This window comes from Ochotona curzoniae, unplaced genomic scaffold, assembly GCF_017591425.1.
Source record: "Ochotona curzoniae isolate NIBS_2020 unplaced genomic scaffold, NIBS_Ocur_1.0 contig_2235, whole genome shotgun sequence".
Lineage (NCBI taxonomy): Eukaryota > Metazoa > Chordata > Mammalia > Lagomorpha > Ochotonidae > Ochotona > Ochotona curzoniae.
Window position 1 is genome coordinate 1,792,046 of NW_024465384.1, and position 23,317 is coordinate 1,815,362.

The 23,317-nt window shown below is 56.8% G+C and overlaps 1 protein-coding gene across 1 annotated transcript; it reads left to right on the forward strand.

Annotated features, from left to right (window-relative positions):
* Positions 1 to 6,011: 6,011 nt before the first annotated feature.
* Positions 6,012 to 22,729, forward strand: SLC6A12 (solute carrier family 6 member 12). Its single transcript, XM_040972202.1, has 15 exons — positions 6,012 to 6,092; positions 7,952 to 8,209; positions 10,794 to 10,928; positions 12,220 to 12,360; positions 13,081 to 13,168; positions 14,501 to 14,633; positions 15,726 to 15,860; positions 17,771 to 17,874; positions 18,424 to 18,548; positions 18,836 to 18,948; positions 19,390 to 19,527; positions 20,092 to 20,194; positions 20,844 to 20,944; positions 21,273 to 21,443; positions 22,356 to 22,729. The coding sequence occupies exons 2-15, from the start codon at positions 7,996 to 7,998 to the stop codon at positions 22,497 to 22,499; spliced, it is 1,845 nt and encodes a 614-aa protein (XP_040828136.1). The 5' UTR covers positions 6,012 to 6,092; positions 7,952 to 7,995; the 3' UTR covers positions 22,500 to 22,729.
* The last annotated feature ends 588 nt before the right edge of the window (positions 22,730 to 23,317 follow it).

The following is a 23,317-nucleotide window of genomic DNA, read 5'->3' on the forward strand; positions in this document are numbered from 1 at the left end:
TTACGGCGCTGGCTCCTCAGAGGTCCGGGGCTGAGGAGGAGGCAGTACCCCGGATCCGCCAGCAGAGGGGGCCTGCGTGCTCGGGCCAGCCTCCCTCTTCAGGTTTGCCTTGGGACGCTGGGCGCGGTCACTACCGGATATGGCCACGAGGGGGCACTGGCACTAGCATCTGCCAGCAGAGGAGGCCTGCGTGCTCGGGCCAGCCTTCCTCTTCAGGTTTGCCTTGGGACGCTGGGCGCGGTCACTACCGGATATGGCCACGAGGGGGCACTGGCACTAGCATCGCTCCACTGCCAGGGCCTCTGCACTGCCTTTGCCAGTCGGCAGTGTCTGATTTCTGGCTGCTGGAGGAAGGTCCATGGCGGTTCCACCATGCGTGGGCCTTCACTACTTCCCGGAGAGGGGCGAGTTGGGCCTTCCCGCAGTGTGGCAGGCTCACTCTCGAGATAGGTGCTGGAGGTGAGTCCTGGCCATGTTGTCAGAACACCCGGTGGGTGGGACCAGGCTTTGCCCGTGCTGCCTGCTCGGCCAAATCAGGCCACGTTAGTTTTAAAATTATTATTCGATGGGCCCAGCATGATAGCCTAGTGGCTAAAATCCTTGCCTTGCATGTACCAGGATCTCATATGAGCGCTGGTTCATGTCCCGGCAGCTCCACTTCCCATCCAGCTCCCTGCTTGTGGCCTGGGAAAGCAGTAGAGGACGGCCCAAAGTCTTGGGACCCTGTACCTGTGTGGGACACTTGGAGGAGACTCCTGGCTCCTGGCTCTGGATTGGCTCAGCTCCAGCCATTGTAGCCACTTAGAAGATCAATTAGCCAATGGAAGATCAAAAAAGTTTTTTCATTCAAAAGGCAGAGTTGCAGAGAGAATGGGAGAGTCAGAGACAGAGAGAGGAGAGAGATCTTCCATTCTCAGGTTCACCCCCAAATGGCTGCAACAGCCAGGGACCGGGCCTGTCTGAAGCCAGGAGCTTCTTCTGGATCTCCCGTGCGGGTGCAGCGGTCTGAGGCTTTGGGCCGTCCTCCGCTGCTTTCTCAGGCGCGTTGGGAGGGAGCACAGCCAGGACGTGAGTCATGGCAGCACCATAGGTGGAGGTGCAACCTACTGTGCCACAACGCTGGTCCCAGGCTTAATTTCTCAAACAGCAAAATGTGACAGAAGTGGCCGAAGACAAGAGCAGAGTGCTGGGAGTAGCTCAGCTCAGCGGCTGAGATGAGGCCGTCTGGAAAGGCCGTCCTGAGGGCAATGCGAGGAGCCCAAAGGCAAGTTTAGTCCGGAGGGATAAAAAAAAAAAAAGGAAAAGGAAATCTATGCACCTGCTTTTCATGCTGTATGTACGTGGGATCTTGGCAAATTTTTGCACCACAACAGACTTCAGTTTTCTCTGAGCATCTTGAAGTCCCCTGGCAGCTGATTGTCTACCCATCTCACCCAAGCGGCAGGAGGACACAGCCCCGGGATGGTGACTGACCCAGTAGAGCCGCTTGTGGTATGAGGCAGTGTGGAATCGGCTTGGTGCCCAAGGCTCGGCACTTTGGCATTGGTTGGGACGGGTCTTTAGCCAGCTGTTTGTCCTTGTGGAAGCTCTTAGAATGCCTGATTGTTGTCTATCAGAAACAGGTGATACTGGCTGGCCCTGTGCCCTGTGTCCAACATGGTGCAGGAGGACTCACCTGAGGTTCATTCCATCCTTCAGGGCCAAAGGGAGGTGAGGCCATTGACCGAGTGGAGCTGTGGCCTGGGGAGTGACCCCTGCCAGGGCTGCTAAGGATGGGGGCTGCAGGAACACTGCTGGCTCTGGACAAGCTGGGGCGGGCCGGTCTGAACTTGGCACTGGCCGAGGGGCTGGGGGAACCTGTCATCCTGAGGCAAGCTCTGCTGTTAAAGCAAGGGAGGCAGGGCTGCCTTGGGGCTGGTGATGGTTGGGCGGTGCAGGTGGCCGGGGCTCTGCCGGACCACAAGAACCGAAAGCCTGCCCACAAGCCACCCCAGCCGACGTGTGTGGGCATGCGCACAGGATGTTATCCTCAGGCACGGGAACACATGTCCCCCTTTGCCTACTGCTGGATGGAGGCTTGCCGTCCTAGCTGGGATCTGAACCCTCTCACTTGCTAGCTGGGTGACTTTGGGCAGGTGACTCTGACGTTGCATTCCCTCTGCTGTGAAATGGGAGTAATGCCACTCACATCACAGTGGCACTAGAGTTTAGTAAAGGGTTTAGGGGTAGGGCAACTTTGCTGGGCACCAACACAGCTCAGACTCCAGCCCCAGCACAAGAGGCTGCCGGTGAGATATGAAAGCCCAGGAGGAATTCAGAGAGAGCATGAGATAGTTTTGGGGCCCAGGAGGGACGCTGCGATGCTCTTGAGCTGTCTTCTGTCAGTTTCTTGCTTCCTGTGGCCTAAAGGTCCTGCTTAGCACAGCAATGCCCTTGGTGATATCTTGGTTCTCCAGATAAAACCCACCCATCCACCCACCCATTTATCTACCCACCCATCCATCCACCCCACCCTGCCCCGTCCGCCCATCCATTTTTTTCCATCTGCCCATCCACCCCATCTAATGGACACTGATGACTCCGAAGCTGTTGACAGTGACAGCTAGAGGCCGATGAGACCTGTGGCCCCGGGGTATTCGCCACGTGCCTGGCAACATGCTGCAGTGGAAGGAGCAAACACCCGTGTGGGCACCCAGGCTCCCACAGCAGCTCTTATCACCTGCTGGTGCGCGGCCCAGGGACAAATCACCTAGCGTCATGTTACCTGCCAAGCAGGACTAGCAATTCCTGCACCCCAAGGCTCCCCAAGGCTCCCCGGAGCGACAGGAGATGCCATGTGAGGGCGCCCCTGAGCTAGACGCCCAGAACACAGGTGCCCTAAGAGCATGGGGGGGACTAGAAGATGAGGCTGGTGATGGGGATACTGGAGGGGCGTGCTGGTTCTTTCTGCAGCAAGATGGCTGATTCAGCATACTTGACTGCTACTCCCGACTCCTCCCGGGGCAATGACAGCCCAGGATGATGGAGACTTCTCCCAGGAGTCCTACCTTTTGTAAAGAGGCACCACCCCGCCACGCCCCCACCCTCGACCCCACGTGAGTATTGGGGATGAGGGGTCGGGCGGGGGGGGGGCACTTCAGATAAGGGAGGGCTCAAGCTGAAGGCTGGAGATGGTGGGAAATAGAAACCTTTTTTGGCACATTGGAGGTGGGTGAGGGGCCAGAGATCCAACTCTGCTCCTTGGTGGTGGTGGTAAGAGATAGAGATGAGAGAGATGACGGGAGTCTGGAACCTGGGTATTTTGCTCCGGAGCAGCCGCAAACGGCTGGAGCTGTCTTCTGCCATCCTGAGTACAGGAGGCTCAGGGCCGTCTTCTGCTCCCGGCGAGCTGAGCTGCTCTGCGCTTAGCCCAGAGGGGCGGCGCGGCGCCAACTGGGAGCGCCCGCTCAGTGGAAAACTACAGCCACGGGTGGGGTGCTTGCCCCGCAGTCCGCCCCCGCCGGGAAGCTGCGAGGGCCCAGAGAGGAAGCGCGCGCGAAGGGAAATTTCCCCTTCTCTCTGCAACTTCCCCTCCCTCCACGCCACCTGGTGCTACAAAAGCCTCCGTCTGCTCTGGAAGGAGGCGCGCGGCTTGCACCCGGGATCGTGCCCAGAGCGCAAGTACCTTCCCTTCGCCAGGGCGCCAGTGGTGGTGGTGCAACCCCCCTTCCGGTGATACCGTAAGCCACTTCTCCACTGACTTTAACCCCCATCGCACCCCTGCGGAGTAGGTACTGTTGTCCACCTGGTACAGATTGGGAAACTGAGTCTTCCTTCTTGTCTAGGAACTACAAGGGAGGCGTGTCTGCCCCTCGGGCCGTCTCTCTGTTGGACCTCCCGGCTCTTGCCCTAGGAGTCCCCCCATCCCCGGGAGAAGAAAGGCAGGGGTTGTGAAAGACTAGAAGCCGTGCCTGGGAGCCAGAGAGCAGGTGCCCGGTGGAAAACTCCAGGGTGATTCACTCTCCGCCCCTGTCCTGGCCCGGAGGCCACCTCCCCTCCCGTGGCTCAGTCTCCAGCCAGCAGTTGGTGTCTCCCGTCCTCCTGCTCTGGTAAGAGGGACTGTCCCTTGCCCTGCTGTTCCCTAAGAGGGAGTCACCGGGAGAGGGGCCTGGGCAGGAGCTCAGAAGTGGGGAAATGGGGTCAGGATGTAGGTCTCCCGAGCTGCTTGCTCCTGCCTGCCCCAAGGGAGCAGCAGGCTGCTGGCCTTGTGTGGAGGGGTAATCTCAGGATGTTGGGGTGATGGCCCTGAGGCAGCACGGGTCTGGAGGGGCTGGGGGCGCCCTAGGTGGGAGCGGGGGGTGGCTGTGGCACCAGCCTGGAGGATTTGGCTTTAGGAAGTTGGGGTGTTGTAATCCTGGGTTCACAAACTTTTGGCCTCACTCCCTTGCATTGTTTCTGCATCTTCACTTCCTACGCATCTGCCTTCCATGGCACAGCTGGGATGGAACTCCAGCGGTGGGGAGCAGGGTGGGTGAAGGTGGGGGAGCAGGGTGGGTGAGGGTGGGGGGCGGCTTCCCTTTCGGCTCTGGTATCCCTTGGCACTCCCTGAAGCTGCCTCCCTGCGACCCGCCCCCCCATCCCCAGAGGCCTGACGCATGGGGCTCAGCTGACCACAAGAGCTTGACTCCGGGGACTGGGGAGCTGGCTCAGGCTGGGACCCAGGGCTGAGAGCCAAGCAGGTAAGTCCTGGTGGATACTAGCAAGGATCCCTGTGGGTCCCCTCTCCCGTCACAAGTCAGGAGTGGTTCAGAGGCAAAGCTGTGAGGTGGGAATGGTTCCAGAAGGGGAACTGGCCAAGGGTGGTGGGTGGTAAGTAGACGGGGCTGGCGAGATGGGAAAGAAGAGTGAGCAGAGGAACCTGTAGGAACTGCAGTGAGCCATAGCAGGTGCAACCTCTTTCCATGTCCCTCCTGGCCTGGTGGAAGCCAGGGTCTCCACTGAGTGGCCATGGGTGGGGACCGGGCACCGGTGACCATGTGCCCGGGCAGGAGGACTGCCATGTGGCTGCTGGGGGAAGGCGTGGGCCGCCTACAGGCTATGAGGGAGCACAGACAGAGGTGGGTTTTGGTGCCATGCACACAGGTATGTGTGTGCAGAAGGACGTGACGGGACTGGCACCCGTGTGTGTAGGGGACAGCTATTGGTATTTGGGTGTGGGCTGAAGCCAAGGGCTGGCGGGCACTGCCAGCAGTCCCTTCAGACTCGCCTCCCTGGCCAGACTTCTGTCCGCATGTTCAGCGCTTGGAAACTTAGCTGACCTTGCACTTGTTTGTTTCCAGAAGTTGAGGCCAGTGGGGTATCTTTTGCTTCTGGAAGGCACTGATGTGTGGGTGAGGGCCGGCCTTTGGCTCCCATGCACCTGCTCGGGTTAGCACGTGTGCGGTCTGGGGACCAGATGTTAGGGGTTGTGTGGGGTTGAGGGTGTGTGGAAGGCTGTGATGGAGCTGGGTGGCCCCTGGGGAAGTAGAGCCCTAGAAGGCAGCTGGACAGAGGATGGCATCGTTGTTCCAAGATGCCCAGTGGATGGGGCACCTTGGGCTGGTGAGTGCTGTTGCTTTGGCTTCTAAAAGTCACCTGAGGAGATGAGGACAGCTTGCATTGATCTCTGGCTTTGTTGGCGTGTTTCTTCCCGAGTCTGACTTGAGTCCCTCCTGCTGCCAGTGGAGCCAGTTTCCCTGGAGGCACTGTGGCTCTGCGCCAGCTTTCCTTTTCTGGCATTGGTTGCCTTCTGCCCTTCCGGGTTTTCATGTTTGCCCACGGGTTATGTTCCTCCCTTAGCCCTGGTAGTTCGTTGTTAAAAAAGGTGCCGCATGGGACCCCTGCCTCTTCCGTGGGGGCTCTTGTGCTCGGCTCCTGGCTGGACCAGCGAAGGGCAGGTATCTATGGGAGCCTGGCTGTCTCTTCCTCCGCTGCCCTCCCCCCCAAAACCCCCTGCCGTTATCACTAATTCAGCACGAGGCATCCTCTCTTGCAGGGACAAGTGAGGTTCAGACGGCACGTGGGCGTGGCCTGAAGTCACACAGCCAGACTCGGTTCCACCCTTTGTCATCTTGGTGAGTCCCGGATTCCCCGTGCATACCTGCTGGCTGCGGGGGGACTGGCCTTCCGTCTCTCACATTGATGGTGGAACCGAAGGGGACAGCTAGTCCAAAGGCTCGGAGTCTGTGCAGGATTGTGTGTTTCCAGCATGGTGCTTGCTTACATGCTAACTACGATCGCCTGTTCTTCTGTTTAATCATGAGTGAGGTCGGGCCTGGAACGCGGCTTCCTGTCTGGTGCTCACGTCTGCCAACGGTTCAGGGCTCCGGGCCAAGGGAGCTCTTGATTGTGTAGCAGCAGCTACACATGGGGCGTCAGGGGTCTTTAGCTGCTCCCTTGAGCTCAGACCTCTCCCTGTTTAACTTGAGGCTCTGGGTCTTCCAGCCTGCGGTTCCTTTTCTTTCCCTTTATCCCTCTGCTTCTCCGGTGCCTCCGAGGCACAAGGTCTTTGCTGCCTAGCTTATGTGACTATGTACTTGTCTTCCCTGGTGACCTGAGCTGGCCAGAGCAGCCCCCAGGCGCATCCCTCTGTGGAAATCCCACATGGGTGGACGCGCTCTCTCTTCCTGGGATAACCTGCACACTCCAGATCACTTTCAAAAATTTCCATCACCTCCAATGGGTCTTGTCCATGCCTTTCTACCCAACTGGGGCTTGGGCTGCTGCCTGGGTTAAAAGGACCCACAAATAAATAAAGGCTGTCTGCTCATAAAGAGAAGGCTTGTGTCCTCAGAGGGGCCTGCTAGCCTTGGTCCCTTCCATGGCCCCCAGCAACCCCTGCAAGTGAGGGCGGCACAGCTGGGCACCTGGACAGCCCGGCAGAGGTGGCCTTGGGCTGCAAGTTTGCATACAGGGCACGGGGAAGGCAAAGACTGGCCACACTTTCTCCTGGCAACTGACAAACACACAAGGGTGAGCAGGGTGAAGGTGAGCAGCCCATGTCGCTTTTCCCCAGAAGTCCAGGGAATTTTAGCCCATAGGAGGACAGTGGGCAGGGACTGATCTGGGCCCATGTGCCACTCCCTCCTCTTGAGGGGACCCTGTGTCATTTGGTCGTCATGGAGTGGGGGTGGGTTGGAGACATCTTTCCTCGGGACACAGGCAGCCGAGAGCGAAGGAACCCGGCTTCCTTCAAAGGCTCTTTGCCTGGCCTGATGCCCAGGCTGGTGCCCAATGACCTTGTCTGGAGGCCCTGCCTTCTCCCCTGCCAACGAGACATCAGACCTCCTGGCTGCTGTATTTACCCTGATCGGATCGATGGCCCCAGACAGGGCGGAGTACACAGTTGGCCAACAGAGGCCCTTTGACCCCCAGCACCTGCACTGACCTTTGATGCCTCTGACCTGCAGCTCAAGGGAGACTTGATGTAATGCCCCATCATTTCAGCTGTCAGGGCCAGATTTTTTTCATCTGAAAAATTAGCATGGACCGGCTTTGGGATGTCCTAGCTATTCTGCTTCTGATCTAGCTCCCTGCTAATGTGCCTGGGCAAGCACAGCTTGAGTCCTGGGACTCCTGGCACCCATGTGGAAGACCCAGCTGGACTTCCAGACTCTGGGGTCAGCTTGGCCCAACCCTGGCAGCCACTGGGGGGGTGAACCAGCTGAGGGAAGATCTCTCTCTCTCTCTGTTTCTCTCTCTCTGTTCCTCTGTCTTTAAATAAAAATTCTCTTTTTCAAAAGCATCAGCTGAGACTGGCTCCCGGTTTGCTGCGGAGTTGGGAAGGCCGGGTGTAACTTTGAGGTCTGAGCGGCCAAGGATGGCGTTGGGGAGAAAAGCAGTGTCGCTGTGGCAAAGAGTAAGGCGGGAAGGGAGGCCCCTGGGGTGGGCACATGGGGGTTACAGCTCCTCCCTCTCCCCCTCCCCCTCCCAGGCTCCACCCCTCCCCACGGGGGCCTTCTAGTCCATTCTGTGGTCATGGACACAAAGCTGGCTGTCCACGAGGATGGGCCTCCCATGGTCTCCTGGTTCCCGGAGGAGGGCGAGAACTTGGACCAGGAAGGCGAGGACCAGGTGAAGGATCGGGGCCAATGGACCAACAAGATGGAGTTTGTGCTGTCAGTGGCCGGGGAGATCATTGGGCTGGGCAATGTCTGGAGGTTTCCTTATCTCTGCTACAAAAACGGAGGTGGTGAGTTCACTTGGAGGTAGGCGGGGCGGGGCGAGATGTGCCCCAGTGCCTGTGCCCCGCCTGTCTGGGCAGCGTGGTGCTGGAGCAGAAGGCGGGCAGATGCTGGAGCAGCTAGCTGGAGACTGCAGGTCCCAGCCTCACGTCGAGGGTCCCCTTGGTAGAGTGGGGGACCTTCCCTCTTCCTAGGGTGAACAGAGCCGCACCCCCCCTCCTTTTTAAAAGTCTGTACTTAGTTTAAGAAAGTAAACTAAGGCTGGGCTTAGGATCGGGCTGACTGGGAAGAGAGTGCAGAGGTCAAGGGGCAAAGGTCCAGTGGAGTGGGCCAGTTTGCAGCAGGCCCAGTGGCTGGAGGCAAATGACAGGGGTGGGGGCAGGGCTTGCAGGTGCCGTGGCAACCAGGAAGAATGGTTGATCCGAGAAATGACATCTTGTCAGTGACTCTTCAAGTTAAGGAAACATATTTGATGATGATGATGATGCTGGTAGGAGAAAAGTGAGCGGATCCATTCGCCTGGAGGGTGTGTCATGCACAAAGCCGTGCACACCATTGCCACCCTGCGTTCAGCACCTCGTCAGGATGCAGAGAACACTGCTCAGTATCACGGGCCTCTTACTCCCTGCCTTCCACCCACCTGCTACTGCCTTGTAGACCAACCCCTTTGGAAAGTCTTACAGAAGCAGAACCATCCAGGCTGTCGTGCTTGGTCGTCGATCTTTTTTTTTGTTTTAGAATCTTTGGTGGAAATGAAGGTGACAAGTATTAAGAACAGTTTCCCTTTGAGAACTAGCTGCTGTTTAGAAAATTCTCTGTGGATGCTACTTCCATCGTAGTGGACAAGCTCCGACTGGGTTATTGACTGCCTGAAATGAGTAGCTGCAAGGTGTCAAGATGAGGTTCCTAAGGTAGCTAGGACTGGAAGTAGGAGACGGGTGCAGACATAGAGGTTAGGGGAGGCGATTAGAAGGTCCAGGATGGGGCCAGCACAGTGGCTTACCAAGCTAACCATTTGTGTATAGTACTGGCATCCCATATGGGTACAGGTTTGAGTCCCGATTGCTTCACTTTTGATCCAGCTATCTGCCTTTGGCCTGGGAAAGCTGCAGCAAAGGAGGGACTAAGTCCTTGAACTCCTCCACCTGTGTGGGAGACCCAGAAGAAATTCTGTGATTTGGGCACGAGCAGCTGGTATAGCTTAGACCTTAAACTTGACACAAGCCTCACATCGCACTGTCTGCAAAGAGCCCCATGGGGCAGACATGGCAAGGCCACAGTGGGCTAGGTTAGATGCCAAAGTGGGAGCTCTGGGAGGCTTGGAGAGGAGGGCAGAAGGGCAGGTGTGGGGTTAGAGGAAGGCAGGACTCAGTGGGTCCCTGGCGGGGTGTGTGTGGGGAGTTTCAGAAGACGTAGGTCCTGGTCCTTCACTCTCACAGGGGAACAGAGGTGCTGAAAGGGTCACAGTGACACTTGCAGTAGTTAATGCTAGCACATCCCCTAAAGACTGGGGTGCTTGTTGCTACACACAAAGTCCCTCTCCCAAATGTGCCTTTTGAATCTATTGGAAAGTTGGACTCTGGAGGAAATCGGGCAGATGAGGAAGGGGTGGGCTGTGGTCTTCACGCAGCAGTGTTTCTAATGAAGCAACCAGGATGTCTACAGAGAAAGAAGGAGTGAGGGAGAGGGAAGAGAGAGAGAGAGATGGATCTTCCACATGCTGGTTCACTCCCCCATGTGGCTACAAATGGTTGAGTGGTCCGGGCTGAAGCCAGGAGCTCCTTCCAGGTTTCCCATTTGGGTGCAGGGACCCAAGCACCTGGGCCTCTTCCGCTGCTTTCCCAGCTGGATGGGAAACGAGTAGTGAGGTCTTAAACTAATGCTGTGATATAGGATGTGGGCTTTGCAGGTGGCGGCATAATCCACCATACCACAGCAGCAGTTTCACGATAGACATTTTGGCTGATGATCCAGTGTGACATACGTAGGCTCCCGTTTTTGAAAAGGACTATGTGCTTTTGAAGTTTTGTACTTTCTGATGATTTGACCAAGTAAGAAGGTTTAGCTCAGAGGTGTGAGGTGGTGATATCGGGCAACCTCGTCCATACCCAGCAGATGTTCAGGGCTGTTGTGCAAGGAGCAGCGCAGAGCTGCTGGGCCTCGGGGTGGTCTTCCCATTCCATGGTCAGGTGTCCCGCCTGAGGTCTCTTTGGCCCTGCCTCCTTCTGGCACCTGGGAGCCTGGCGATGAGGAAGCCGCACTTCCAAGGGCTGCTTGTTGGCTTAGGTGTCCTAAGAATGATGGTTTCACAAGTACATCAAGTTGTGTAGAACATGGCCTTGGTTCCAGAAGTATGCGGGTTACCCTTGCAAAGCATGTCACGGAAAGGAGCACCTAGGGCTGGCTCCTGGTTTTCATTCTTTCCCATCCCATGCCTGGCTCAGATCATGCCTGGCTCCCATCCCCTGCCTGTACCTGCCTGATGCCCGCAGCTGCTGTGGACCTGTGGGAGGTCCAGCATGGAGATTAGGATAGAGGTGCAGGAGGGTGGCTCTTTGGGGGTGGCTCAGCCCCTTGTCCTCTCCTCTGCAGGAGCCTTCTTCGTCCCCTACTTCATCTTCTTCTTCAGCTGTGGCATCCCGGTGTTCTTCCTGGAGGTGGCGCTGGGCCAGTACACCAGCCAGGGCAGTGTCACGGCCTGGAGGAAGATCTGCCCCCTTTTCCAGGGTGAGTGTTCTTCCTCTTCTTCCTCTTTGTCCTGACCCCTGCCCTTCCTGACCCATTTGCCACATGGCGTGTGCACCCATATCTTCCCAGGGATGGTCAATTGCACAATCAGATCTTGAGGGGACTGGGTCTATAGAAGCAGAGGGGAAGCAAGAAACACAAAGGAAATAATATGGAATTTAAAAAATCTGGGTGCAGAGTTTTGGGAGACAAAAAACATTGTCAGCTCCCACTTCCAGCTGGAGGTTCATGAATAGGTTGGGGTGTCCTTGCCCCCAGTTGAGTGGCCTGATCCCCTGGGGGCGGGGTGCAGGGGGAAGCGGGAGAGCCCGGAGGGTAAGGCTGGTTGCGTGCAGTTGCCTTCCAACGCATCTGTGGGGTCCAGCAGGGAGGCCACAGTGCGGGGTCGGGGCAGAGTGGAACTCAGCCCAGGCAGGGGTCTACTCCTGGGGCGGGATGTTGCGTAATAAGCTTGGGTCCTCCCTACTGGGCACTGGGCCCAACCTCAGTCCCAGGGGTCTCCAGGGACGGGCATGCGGGGTCTGCAGCTGTGCTGCTGGTGTCTAAGCACACCTGGCCTCCCAGATGCCCATACTCTGCCAGAGGCAGGGGCGTGCAGGGGTTCCCCAGGCCGCAGAGCGCAGAACAGGACATAGCCAGGAAGCTCCCCCAGGATGGGGAGGGCGCAGCCCTTCCGGTTCCTCCCTCACCTCCCGCCTCTGTGGGCTAACTTCTCTTCTGTGGGTGGCAGGGCTGACAGCCACGTGGCCACCTGCTACTTTCCAAATGACAGTGGGAAGATTCCACTCCCGGGGGAACACAAGGCGGCTGCATGATCAGCCAATCCCCTGGCTCCCAATTGGTGCTGCTGCCCTGGGGCTCTGGAGGCCTTCCTGGTGGGGGTGAGAGACGGAGATCCTCACCTGGCCCTTAAATCCTGCCAACCTCCTTTCATGTGACGAGCCATACATGATTAGGATACAAAATAAGATTTAGAAAAAAAAAAAAAACAACAAAAACATGAGAAAGGGCATTGGGATGCCATTCCGTGGAGAATCACTCGCTCACTTTGGGCGGAGTTTTTCCTCATGTCCATCCAAGTATATGTCACAAAAGCATCCGGTCACTCGGAACCTGTGCTGACAACAGCTTTTCTCCCTGGAAATGAATCCCAATTGGTTGCGCTGTGCAGCCCCCATCCCTCTGGAAGCCACAACCACAGCTTCCATGTGGCTTTGTTGCTAACGCCCCCTATCTGATTTCTCTTTTTGCTACCACCCAACCCCTGAAGGCATCGGTCTGGCATCTGTGGTCATTGAATCCTATCTGAACATCTACTATATCATCATCCTCGCCTGGGCCCTCTTCTACCTGTTCAGCTCCTTCACCTCCGAGCTGCCCTGGACGACTTGCACCAATTCCTGGAACACAGGTACCCATCGTTTCAGCTGGGTCACGCTGGCCAGTCCATGACAAGAATATGTGGCAGAAAGCCAAGCCCGTCATAGGGCTTGGAGTCAGTTCTGCTGCCTGGTCCTCAGATGGGGGCCTTAGAGCAGCCGCTAGGAGAGGCCAGAATGGCTGGGGGGAACCCAAAGGGACCGTGTCATATAATTACAAGGAGTTATCATCATTCATTCCTTTCACAAATATCCACTGGGCACCTGCTGTGTGCCAGGTGCTGCAGGTGGGGCTGCTGCTTGAGCGCAAGTCCCAGGGCCCCAGCCAGCGAGATGGATGAAGTAAACAGCAGAGTGATGACAGCGGTGGGAGAGCTTTGGGTCTGCGCAGGCTGCTGGGAAGAAGGGGCCTACCCTATGCGTGCTATGCAGGGCAGGGCACAGGGCAGGTCTGCTGGGGGCTGTGAGCCGTGCTGTGTGGGGATGTGTGAGTGTGAAGTTTAACCAGAGGTTGGCCAGGATAGTCCTTAGAGCAGCTGGACTCACTGGGGACAAGAGCAGGTGGGTGTATGTGTGTGTGTGTGTGTGTGTGTGTGTGTGTGTGTGTGTGTGTGTGTGTGTGTGTAGGAAGTGTTTCGGTCCCAGGAACTCGCTGCGTAACCCAGCCTGATCCCTGGGAGAGGGACCACCAGAGGACAGCTTGCCTTCCAGCTCGTCCCGAACTGATTCATGCCCTGCCTTGTCCTCAACAGGGCACTGCAAGGACTTTGTGAACCACTCGGGAGCCGGCACAGTGAGCCCCTCTGATAACTTCACCTCGCCCGTCATAGAGTTCTGGGAGTAAGTGTTGGGCCTGCGTGCCGCATGCCTCAGGAACCCAGCACAGAACACATTTGGGTGCCTGGGCTGTGCAAGTTTGAATATCCCAGTTGTCGATTAGGCCCTTTGAGGTGCAAGTTTAAGGTTCTGTGTGCATGCTTCTAGCACTTTCTCCCTTCCTACCCTCTCACCAATCCCACACATCGCTGGGGGTAAGGAACACTCTTGCATCTGCTGTGCTTATCGCACCTGCACCATCACACATGCCCCAAGCCCTACACACATGTCCCAAGCCTACACAAATGCCCCAAGCCCACACACATACATGCTCCAAGCCCACACACACGTGCCCTAAGCCCACACACATGCCCCAAGCCCACACATGCCCCTAGCCCACACACGCTCCAAGCCCACGTACACGCCCCAAGCTCCCCACCCCCTCCACACATGCCCCAAGGCCACACACGTCTACTTAGACTCATATTGATCCATCTTACCCCCACATTCACACCGCCTAAGGCTACCCCCTGAATTCATGGAAAAATTGAATTAAAATATTATTTTGGTGTGAATAAATTAAAACCCATGTATAGTTTTTTTCATATTCTGCATTTGCAAGAACTTTTTTAAAAAATAGATTTATTTATTTTTATTGGAAAGTCAGATATACAGAGAGGAGGAGAGACAGAGAAGAAGATCTTCCGTCTGCTGATTCACTCCCCAAGTGGCTGCAATGGCTGGAGCTGAGCCGACCCGAACCAGGAGCTTCTTCTGGGCTTCCACGTGGGTGCACAGTCCCAAGGCTTTGGGCTGTCCTTGACTGCTTTCTCAGGCCACAAGCAGGGAGCTGGATGGGAAATGGGGCTGCTGGGACAAGAACTGGCACTTGTGGGATCCTGGCACATGCAAGGCAAGGACTTAGCCACTAGGCCACTGCACAGGGCCCAATAACTTTTTGAAGATCTTGTATATGCATGCATTTTAATTAATTAATTTTTTTTTTTTTGGCACCCACACTAGGATCCCGAAAGGCCATCACTGCCAGCCTCCCAGAGTCTCTTTAGCAAGAAGCTAGATTCGGGGCCAGAGCTGGGCTCTCTGATACGAGGTGTAGGCATCCCAAGCAGTGTCTAGGCTGTTTTCCCATGCGGACATGGCAGGAACATGGCAGGAACATGGCAGAACCATTGGGGGTTAGAGGGCGAGGACGGGGTGTTATGGGGGAGCCCCGGAATTGGACACCTGGAGGCGCCAGTTGTTGAGTGTGAAGAGACTACAGGACACGGTTAAAAGACAAGGCAGGGTGTTTCCTGAGTCAATCCCCCTGGCGTTCAATTCTTCCCAATCCACCAGGAGACGGGTGCTGGGCATCACATCGGGCATCCATGAGCTGGGGACCGTGCGCTGGGAGCTGGCCCTGTGCCTCCTGCTCGCCTGGGTCATCTGCTACTTCTGCATCTGGAAGGGTGTCAAGTACACTGGCAAGGTGAGGCATGCTGGCTTCTGGGGGTGAGAGGCCCTTGGGGACACTGCTGGGCAGGTGCTCTGCCAACCCTCTCCTTCCCAGAGAACAGAGAGAGAGAGAGAGAATGATTGACGGAAGCAGGGATGTCATAGGAAGGCAGGCATTGGCTCCAGCCAAGGGTACAGCTGACATCCTACATGTGGCTTTAAGAGACCTAGACAGAAACTGGGGAAGTCCCCGCGTGGGAGCTGGTCACTGCATGAGCCATCAGCCTCACAGTGGATTGGACCTCTGCCGCCTGTGTGCCCATGAGCTGCGCCTGTTGCGTTCTCAGCATGCCGCCTGATGACACCCAGAGGCAGGCCATTTTTAGGATGGAGCAGAGGTCTCTGAGGTGGTGAATTTCCAGGCACAGTGGAGGCTCAAGACCAGAAGGAACAGGGGTAGGGTTTGTGGTGAGGGGAGTTGGAGGTGTCAGCGCCGTCTCCCCCCGCCGCGTGTGTGCTTTCCACACGCGGGCACGCTGGACGGAGCTGCGATTTCTCTGATGGAATAAACATTCGGGCAGCTCGGTCAAGCCGGGTCCAGGGTCTGGTCTGGGAAGTGTTGTCATCATAGCACTAACAGCCCTGATAAAAGTGGCCTTGTGGTAATAATAGCACAGAGCCGGGCTTTGGCTGAGGAACCCAGCTTGCCTGGGGCAGAGTGAACACACCCTTTGTGTGTCTACGCGCCCCATGTAGCACTGCCCCAACGGTAAGCCTGGAAAAATACTGCCTCAGCATCCCCTGCAGGTCCTGGGTAGCTGTGACCCGCCCCCCGCTCTGGGTAACCTTGCGGGAGCTGCCAGCAGGAGGGCTGAAGGGACACCTGAACCTGGGTTTTGCAAGGTTGCTCCGCCGCATGCACCCACCCCCTCACCACCCCCGCCCCTGCCCGCTGATGTCTATCTCCCAGTCCCGGCTCAGTGTGGCATGTGCTGAGGGAAGAGGTGGAAAGTTCCCCGTGCACACACCCCCAGCCGGCCCTGGGCTGTGGTAACCCCCAGCTGCTGCCGCCGCCGCCAGGGGCGCCACTGGGAGGAGTGACCACCGCCTGCCCCACCTTCCCCAGGTTGTCTATTTCACAGCCACGTTTCCCTACCTCATGCTGGTCATCCTGCTGATCCGAGGCGTCACGCTTCCCGGAGCCTACCAGGGCATCATCTATTACCTGAAGCCGGATTTGCTGCGCCTCAAGGACCCCCAGGTGGGTGCTGGGCTGGCGACCCCGCCCTCGCCTACACCGTTGCTTCTACTGTGTTTCCCTAGGGTTAAAAGCCACGGGTGCCCACAGGGTACTAATTAGATGATCTGTGAAAAAAAGAAAAAAGAACTAAATAAATCTTGGGTAATCCACCATCCCACATACATTTCTTACCAAAGTTTTTTCCTAGGTAATGCATATGTGTGTTTATTTTATTTCAGAAGGAGAGACAGAAGGGGGAGAATAATAAATAGATAAATATATAGATAGATAACAGACAGATAAATAATAAATATCTGACAGTGAGTATTGAGCCTATGTGCTCTGAAGGAAGCACATTTTTCGAGACTTATTGAATTATTTGAAAGTCAGAGTTGCGAAAGACCGGGTGAGAGAGAGCTCCTTCATCCATGGGTTCATTCTGAAGGTGTCCACGGTGGCCAAGGCTGAGCTGATCCCAAAGCCAGGAGCCAGGAGCCTCTTTTGGGTCTCCCACACGGGTGCAGGGTCCCAAGGCTTTGGGCCATCCTCCATTGCTTTCCCAGGCCACAAGCAGGTTGCTGGATGGGAAGTGGGGCCACCAGGATTAGAACCAGCGCCCGAATGGGATTCCGTAGCATGCAAGGCGAGGACTTTAGGCGCTAGGCCATCACACCTGGCACGGACATCAGCTTCTTAACCATTAGGTCAAATGCCTGGTCCCTGTGTCTATTTTAATGCAGTTGAAATAAGAGACACACGTCCTCTTTTCACTTAGATTGGTTTCCATGCCATTAACTTCATTTGACAAAAGATTTTTTTTATAACGCTTGCCCAGTGTTCTTTCATCTAGCAGCCAACAGAAGCATGTACTAGGTGCCAGGTACCGTTGTGGTGCGGAGGGTCGGGGGAAGCTGAGGGGTCTGCCTGCCCTCGCTCAGCTCATGCCCTGGCCTGCTGGGGGATGACAGGTGCCGTGGGATTTTTGTTACACTTCCTCAGAGACTGTAGACCCCAGCCCCAATGCTGGAGTGGTCCTTTCTGTGTGCAGAGTCCCCATACGACTGGGTTATAGTGTGTTTCATCTCTGAGAACCTGAGAGGCCCAGTGAGTAGCATTTTGCTATTTTAATAAACTTTTTAAAAAAGATGTATTTAGGTCCTTGATGTATTTGCATTCTTGATGTATGTATTTATGTCAAAGATGTATTTATGGCCAAGGTAGAGTTACAGAGAGGGAGACATCCTCCCTGCATCGATTCACTTCCCAAGGGGCTGATAAGAGCTGGGTACAGGGGCCCGAGGACTTGGACCATCCTCTGCTACTGTGCTAGATGCATTGTCCGCAGGAAGCTGGACCAGAAGTGAAGCGGCTGAGACTCGAGCCAGCGCACCTGTAGGGATGCTGGTGTCCTAGGTCATAGCTTCACGTGCTGGGTGACCACTTGTTAGCTATTCCTAAATCAAGTTGACCAGCTCCCACTTTAGTTATGGACCATCTGTAGGTTCCTCCGCTTGGGCTCCTCTGAACCCACATTCAAGTTCTGGTGCTTTTTATGTTTGAATGAAATGACCTCTCTGTCCTCGGTGGTGACTGCCTCTAGCACCCTCCACCGACACATGCTAGTTGGAGGATGGCAAAATGCTCTGTACCCGGGTCCTGCCTTGCTCTGGACCATAATCTGCTTTGTTGTCTGCATTCATAGGGAATGTTTGCAGAGCACTCCTGTTGGGGGCTGACCGAGTTACCTGCTGCCTGGCTGCGGAAGGTTGCTATGGGAACAGGGCCAGCCCATTCCTTGGAGAGGGAGACTGAGGCGAGGCCTGACCTCAGCATGGGGCACCGGCTCTGGGACTCTGGGCTTCCCCAGCTCAGGTCCTCGGAGTCTCCCTCCTGCCCTCTCTGACCACACTCCTTCTGTTCCCTCTTTGTAGGTGTGGATGGACGCAGGCACTCAGATCTTCTTCTCCTTTGCCATCTGCCAGGGCTGCCTGACGGCCCTGGGCAGCTACAACAAGTTCCACAACAACTGCTACCGGTAGGTGCTGTTGCTGGGCTGGGCTGGGCTGAGCAGGTGCAGGGGCACGTGGGCCTCCCTGTGAACTGAGGTGGGCAGTAGCCTGGGGCTGCAATGGGACCAAGACCCACAGTCACTGTTCCTTGCTGATTATCAAGGGAAGTTTTTCTCTTTTTTTAAAAAATATTTATTTAATTGAAAGGCAGAGGGATATAGAGAGATTTTTCTATCCGCTGATTCACTCCCTGTAAGGCCACAATGGCTGGGGCCCAAGCTCTTGGTCCCTCTTCTGCTGCTCTATTAGATGTATTAGCAGGGAGCTGGCTGGAACTGGAACCCGTGCTCATAGGAGACGCTGGTGTCACGAGTGGCGGGCTCCAACTCTGGCCAGTCAGGCAGTACTGAGCTCACTCAGATACCAATTCCTTGACCGGATCTTCCCTATTTCCTTGCCCTCCCGTCTCCATTGCCCTCCTGGCGCCTGGGTCCCTGGCTTTGTCCTCCCACTCTTTCTCCCCTCGTCCATCCTCTTTCCTGCCCCTTGTTTCCCCTTCTTGTTTGCAACCCTAGGGACTCCATCGCCCTCTGCTTCCTGAACAGCGCCACCAGCTTTGTGGCCGGGTTTGTGGTCTTCTCCATCCTGGGCTTTATGTCCCAGGAGCAGGGGGTGCCCATTTCCGAAGTGGCTGAATCAGGTGGGTGCTGCCTGTCTGTCGTGCTGTGTCGGGCCCTTGGGGAGGGGAAGCAGAGTCCAGAACCTGAGCCAGGTGGGCATGGGATGGGGTGACCTGTGCGAGTGGGTAGGTGAGCGAGGGAGGGGAAGGAAAGGATGTAACAGTGTGTGGAAGCCCATGGGAACCATGCCAGCTTGGGTGCACACATGCATACGCAGGCACACATGCTCAGTGCCTGGGGGCAGGGGTGCTGTAAGTCCAGTACAACGAGGTCCCAAGCTCACCAGACTGTGCTGTGTCTCCGGCAGGTCCTGGCCTGGCCTTCATCGCATTCCCCAAGGCCGTGACCATGATGCCCTTGTCTCAGCTGTGGTCCTGCCTGTTCTTCATCATGCTTATATTCCTCGGGCTGGATAGCCAGGTGCATCCCCCATCCTGTGTCTAGCCGTCCATCTCCTCCTGGCTTCTGTCCAGCCTGGCAGCTGGGACCTTCTCCATCACACCCCTTCCTCTAACCACGAACCTGAGTCCTCCTCTGGCATCCAGGACTTCTGCTTGGGGTTGTTCTGAGTGGCGCAGGCCTGGGACAGTCTTGTGAGAAGGGGCTGTTGCTGTGTTGTCTAGGCTTGAAGTTGTCCCCCGTCCTCCCCCCGGCCTCCCTGCAGCTGCCCAGCCCCAGCTCCAGCTCCCCAGCCTGGGGAACAGATAGTTCCCCTTGGAGTTCTCCCTACTGTGATACGTGGTGGCCAAGAGCCATCTGCTCCCGTCTGTGCCCCTCCTTGCACCCCTGGGTGCGTGGGAGGAGAGGGGGGATGGCAGTGCCCACACAGCCTCTCTCACCCAGCCCATGCCTGGCCCACAGTTTGTCTGCATGGAGTGCCTGGTGACAGCCTCCATGGACATGTTCCCCGGGCAGTTGCGCAAGAGCGGGAGGCGTGAACTCCTCATCCTGGCCGTCAGTGTGGTGTGTTACCTGATTGGGCTCCTGCTTGTCACCGAGGTGAGTGGACTGCATGAGGAGGCTCTCTTCCTGTTAATGAGGGGTGGTGGTACCAACCCCAGCTTTACCTCCCTCCCTGGGAGGGACTGCTCGCAATCTCCTGTGGTTGGAGGTGATGAAAGTCAAATGCGAGGTTGCTTGCCTGAGCAGCAAAGGGAATAGATTGGGTCGAGTAACCGAAGAGTCTGGAGATGTGGATTTCAGGCATGGCTAGATCCAGCTGCTCGCAGGCCCTTGGTGGGAAGGCTCTGTCTTCCGGGTCCCCCATCCTCCCTGTAGCTTCACTGGCAGACAGGGTCTCCTCCTGTGATGTGAGAGTGGCTGTTGCAGCATCAGACTTTTCTTTCTCAACTGCGGGGGGATGAGTGGGCCTTCTCCCCGCACCCCACCCTCAAGAGGGCAGCCAGGAGAGGGAGCAGAGGCAGAGGAAGGCGCTGTCAACTTCCAGAAGTGGGGGTGCGGTGGGGTGCTGGGCACACAAAGCAGTGTAGTGCAGCATGGCCTGGCACGGCAGCACCACAGTGGGCGTCTGTCTGTGGCCTCAACTCCATGCCCTGTCCGCAGGGCGGGATGTATGTCTTCCAGCTGTTCGATTACTATGCCTGCAGTGGCATATGCCTGCTCTTCCTCTCAGTGTTCGAGGTCGTGTGCATCAGCTGGGTGTACGGTAAGTGGGGGTGGGGGACCAGGGGTGGAGAGGGGATTTATGCCCAAGAAGGAATGTTGGGTCTCTTGGCCAAGCGCACAGCGCAAGGAGGTGCAGGAGCCGCTGTCTCAGCCCCTGGTGGGTCCCTGTGGCTCCACTGGTGCAGGGTGGGACACAGCCCCAGTATCCCCAGGTTCAGAGCAGAGGGCAGGAATGATACCACACAGTAGGGCTGCAGCAGCAGCCGCGAGCAGGAAGGGCTCTGTTCTCTCTGGCTGTCCCACGCCTTCCTATCGAGTGTCCTTCAGTCAGTGGCTCTCGTCTTTTTACTGGCCTGACTCTGCTCAGGGCTGAGGCACACGCGAGCAGAGCCATGGCAGACCCGTCCAGGTTCCCAGCCTTCCAACTGGGGTCTCCCTGGGGTACTCAGGTGGCTTTCCTGGGTTCTCAGGCTGCCTCCTGACCTGTCTCCAGGACCTTCTGGGGCTTCCTGCGATGGGCTGTAGTAACGTGCTGGCTTACTGCTTGAACTTGAACCCTCCTTCATGGTCATGGCCATAGGGGATGCAGCAGCTGCCCCGTAGTCCTTCCCTTCCTTCACCATCCCCAGCCCCTGGCTAACCGGCAGAGAGCCAGGGCTCTGACACTCTCCCCTTGCCACACCTGCCAGGGGCAGACCGTTTCTATGACAACATTGAGGACATGATTGGCTACCGGCCGTGGCCCCTGGTGAAGATTTCCTGGCTCTTCCTAACCCCTGGGCTCTGCCTGGTATGTGCTCTCCCAGCTGCTCCCTCCTGCCTCCCGCTGCCCTGGACATGGGGCAGCTGCTGAGGGCTGGTCCGCACGCTGGCTGCTGAGGCCGCCACCTCCACAACGCAGGTGCCTCACCGCGCTCAGCCATCGTCTGCTCCAGTTCCCACGCCCTCCCTTTCTTCCTTGCTCACATAGTGCCCTCCGACTCCCGACCCCCTTGCTCTGCCTGGTCGCCCAGGTCTGTGCCTCTTGTCTCCTGCCACTCACCTGTCCTCCACCCTGGGCTCCTGCGGTATCTGTGCCCTCTGACCTCACGGGCACTGTCCCCCCACCCTGTCCCCAGGCCACGTTCCTCTTCTCCCTCAGCAAGTACACCCCTCTTCAGTATAATAATGTCTACGTGTACCCCGCCTGGGGTTACTCCATCGGCTGGTTTTTGGCGTTCTCCTCCATGGCCTGTGTCCCGCTCGCCATCATCATCGCTCTCCTCAAGACCCAGGGTTCCTGCAAGAAGGTAGGTGGTCAGGAAAAGGCCCCGTGAAGGGCGGACCCCAGGGAGGTCGGGTGCAGGGCTGGGGAGCCCACCCACACTCGCCCTATGGGGGCAGCTCTATTGCCCCTTGGGCTCCTAAAGATTTTTGAAGGTTGGTCTGGGGACTTCATTTTCAGAGACACTTTTGCAAAGTTATGCTTGTACTTGTCTCTTTGTAAAGACAAATTATTAATTTGCAAAGCAGGAGTCACAGGGGATGGCGAGGAGAGAGAGAAAGAGAGAGAGAGAAATCACTCCTTTGACTATTTGTTGATCACTTCCCTGTGTTGGGCCCGGCACTGTCCCATGAAGTATATTCTGTTATATTCTTTGATTTCCAAAGATGTGTTTATTTATTAGAAAAGCAGAGCTACAGAGAGAGGGACGCACACACCACACACACACACACACACACACACACACACACACACACACACACACGGGGAGAGATATCTTCCATTCACTGCTTTACTTCCCACATGGCCATAATAACCAGGGCTGCATTAGGCTGAAGCCAGGAGCCTGGAGCTTCATCCTGGCTTCCCATGAGAGCTCAGGGTCCCAAGCACTTGGGTCATCTTCAGCTGCTTTCCCGGGTGCATTAGCAGGAGGACGGATCGGAGGTAGAGCGCCTGGGACTTGAACCGGCAGCCATAAGAGTTGCTGACATCCTTGGTGCGGCCCAGCTTTCTGCGCCACGGCCTGGCCCCTGTGATAGACTCTGTAAGATTAGGCCATGGAAAGGATACATTCGTGAGAGTCGGTTGTGTTATCTAAGGTTGCTTGGGCAGTCTGCAGCACTTGGCCCAGCACTTGGGCACTTCAGTGCATCTGTGCTGCCCCGAGCCGTGCCCCGCGGTGTAGGGGCTCCACTCTTGACTCTTCTCCCCACAGCGCCTTCGACAGCTCATCACCCCTGACCCCAGCCTGCCACAGCCAGCACAGCACCCATGTTTGGACGGCGGCAGCGGCCAAGGCTGCAGAGCGTCCCCAGCGAAGGATGCACTGATCATCGGTGTGAAGGAGACTCGCTTGTAGGACGTGGCCAGAGGCCAGGTGGCTTCTGAGTCAGGGACACCCTATACTCCAGGGCACAACTGTCACCCACTGCTCCCCAAGCACTGCCTCAGGGACAAGCTCTGGAGACACCCCACAACACCCCCGGCCCACAGCCAGATCCCTTCATCCAGCGGAAGCAGCCATCTGCATACTTCGTGGTTCCCTCCGCTGCCCCTCGCCCTGACCGTCCAGATGGCTCTGCTCATCATTTTGCTTCTGACCCACAGCCCTGACGGCCCTGATAGCCCAGGACACGCAGGGACTTTCTCAGGGTTATTTAGCTCCTCCGAGCCAACAGGGACAGGTCCCACCCTGGTTTCTTCAGCCTTAGGCCAGTGGTCCTGCTGCCTCACCCTCTCGCCATAGCCAACACCCATGTGTGGCTTGCCTGCTGTCACCTGCTGGTCTCCGTCACCTGCCCAGTTACACAGTCCCCCGGGTGGCGGGGAGAGGTCCTGTCCATTGGGAGCAAGGAGTCCTCCCCAGGCTGGTGCCTCCTTCCACCAGGCTTCCTCTCTGGACCTTCTGGCCCTTGCATCTCCCCTCTAGGGGGCTGCCACTCTCGTTGCAACCATGCAGGCTCCGTCTTTCTCATCCCACCTCTCTCCAGGTCCCTGTAGACTGCTCCAGTCCTTGCCTAGTTTTGAGGGCTTCCTGCAGAAAGCAGGCAGGATCTGGGCACATTGCCTGCTCTGTGTTAAGAAGGCAGTGGGGACAAGTAGAGAGGTTGGTGTCCTGGAGCTCAGGAAGCTGCCAGTGGAGGGGTGGGTGTGTGGAAAGATGTCCTCCCAGAATCC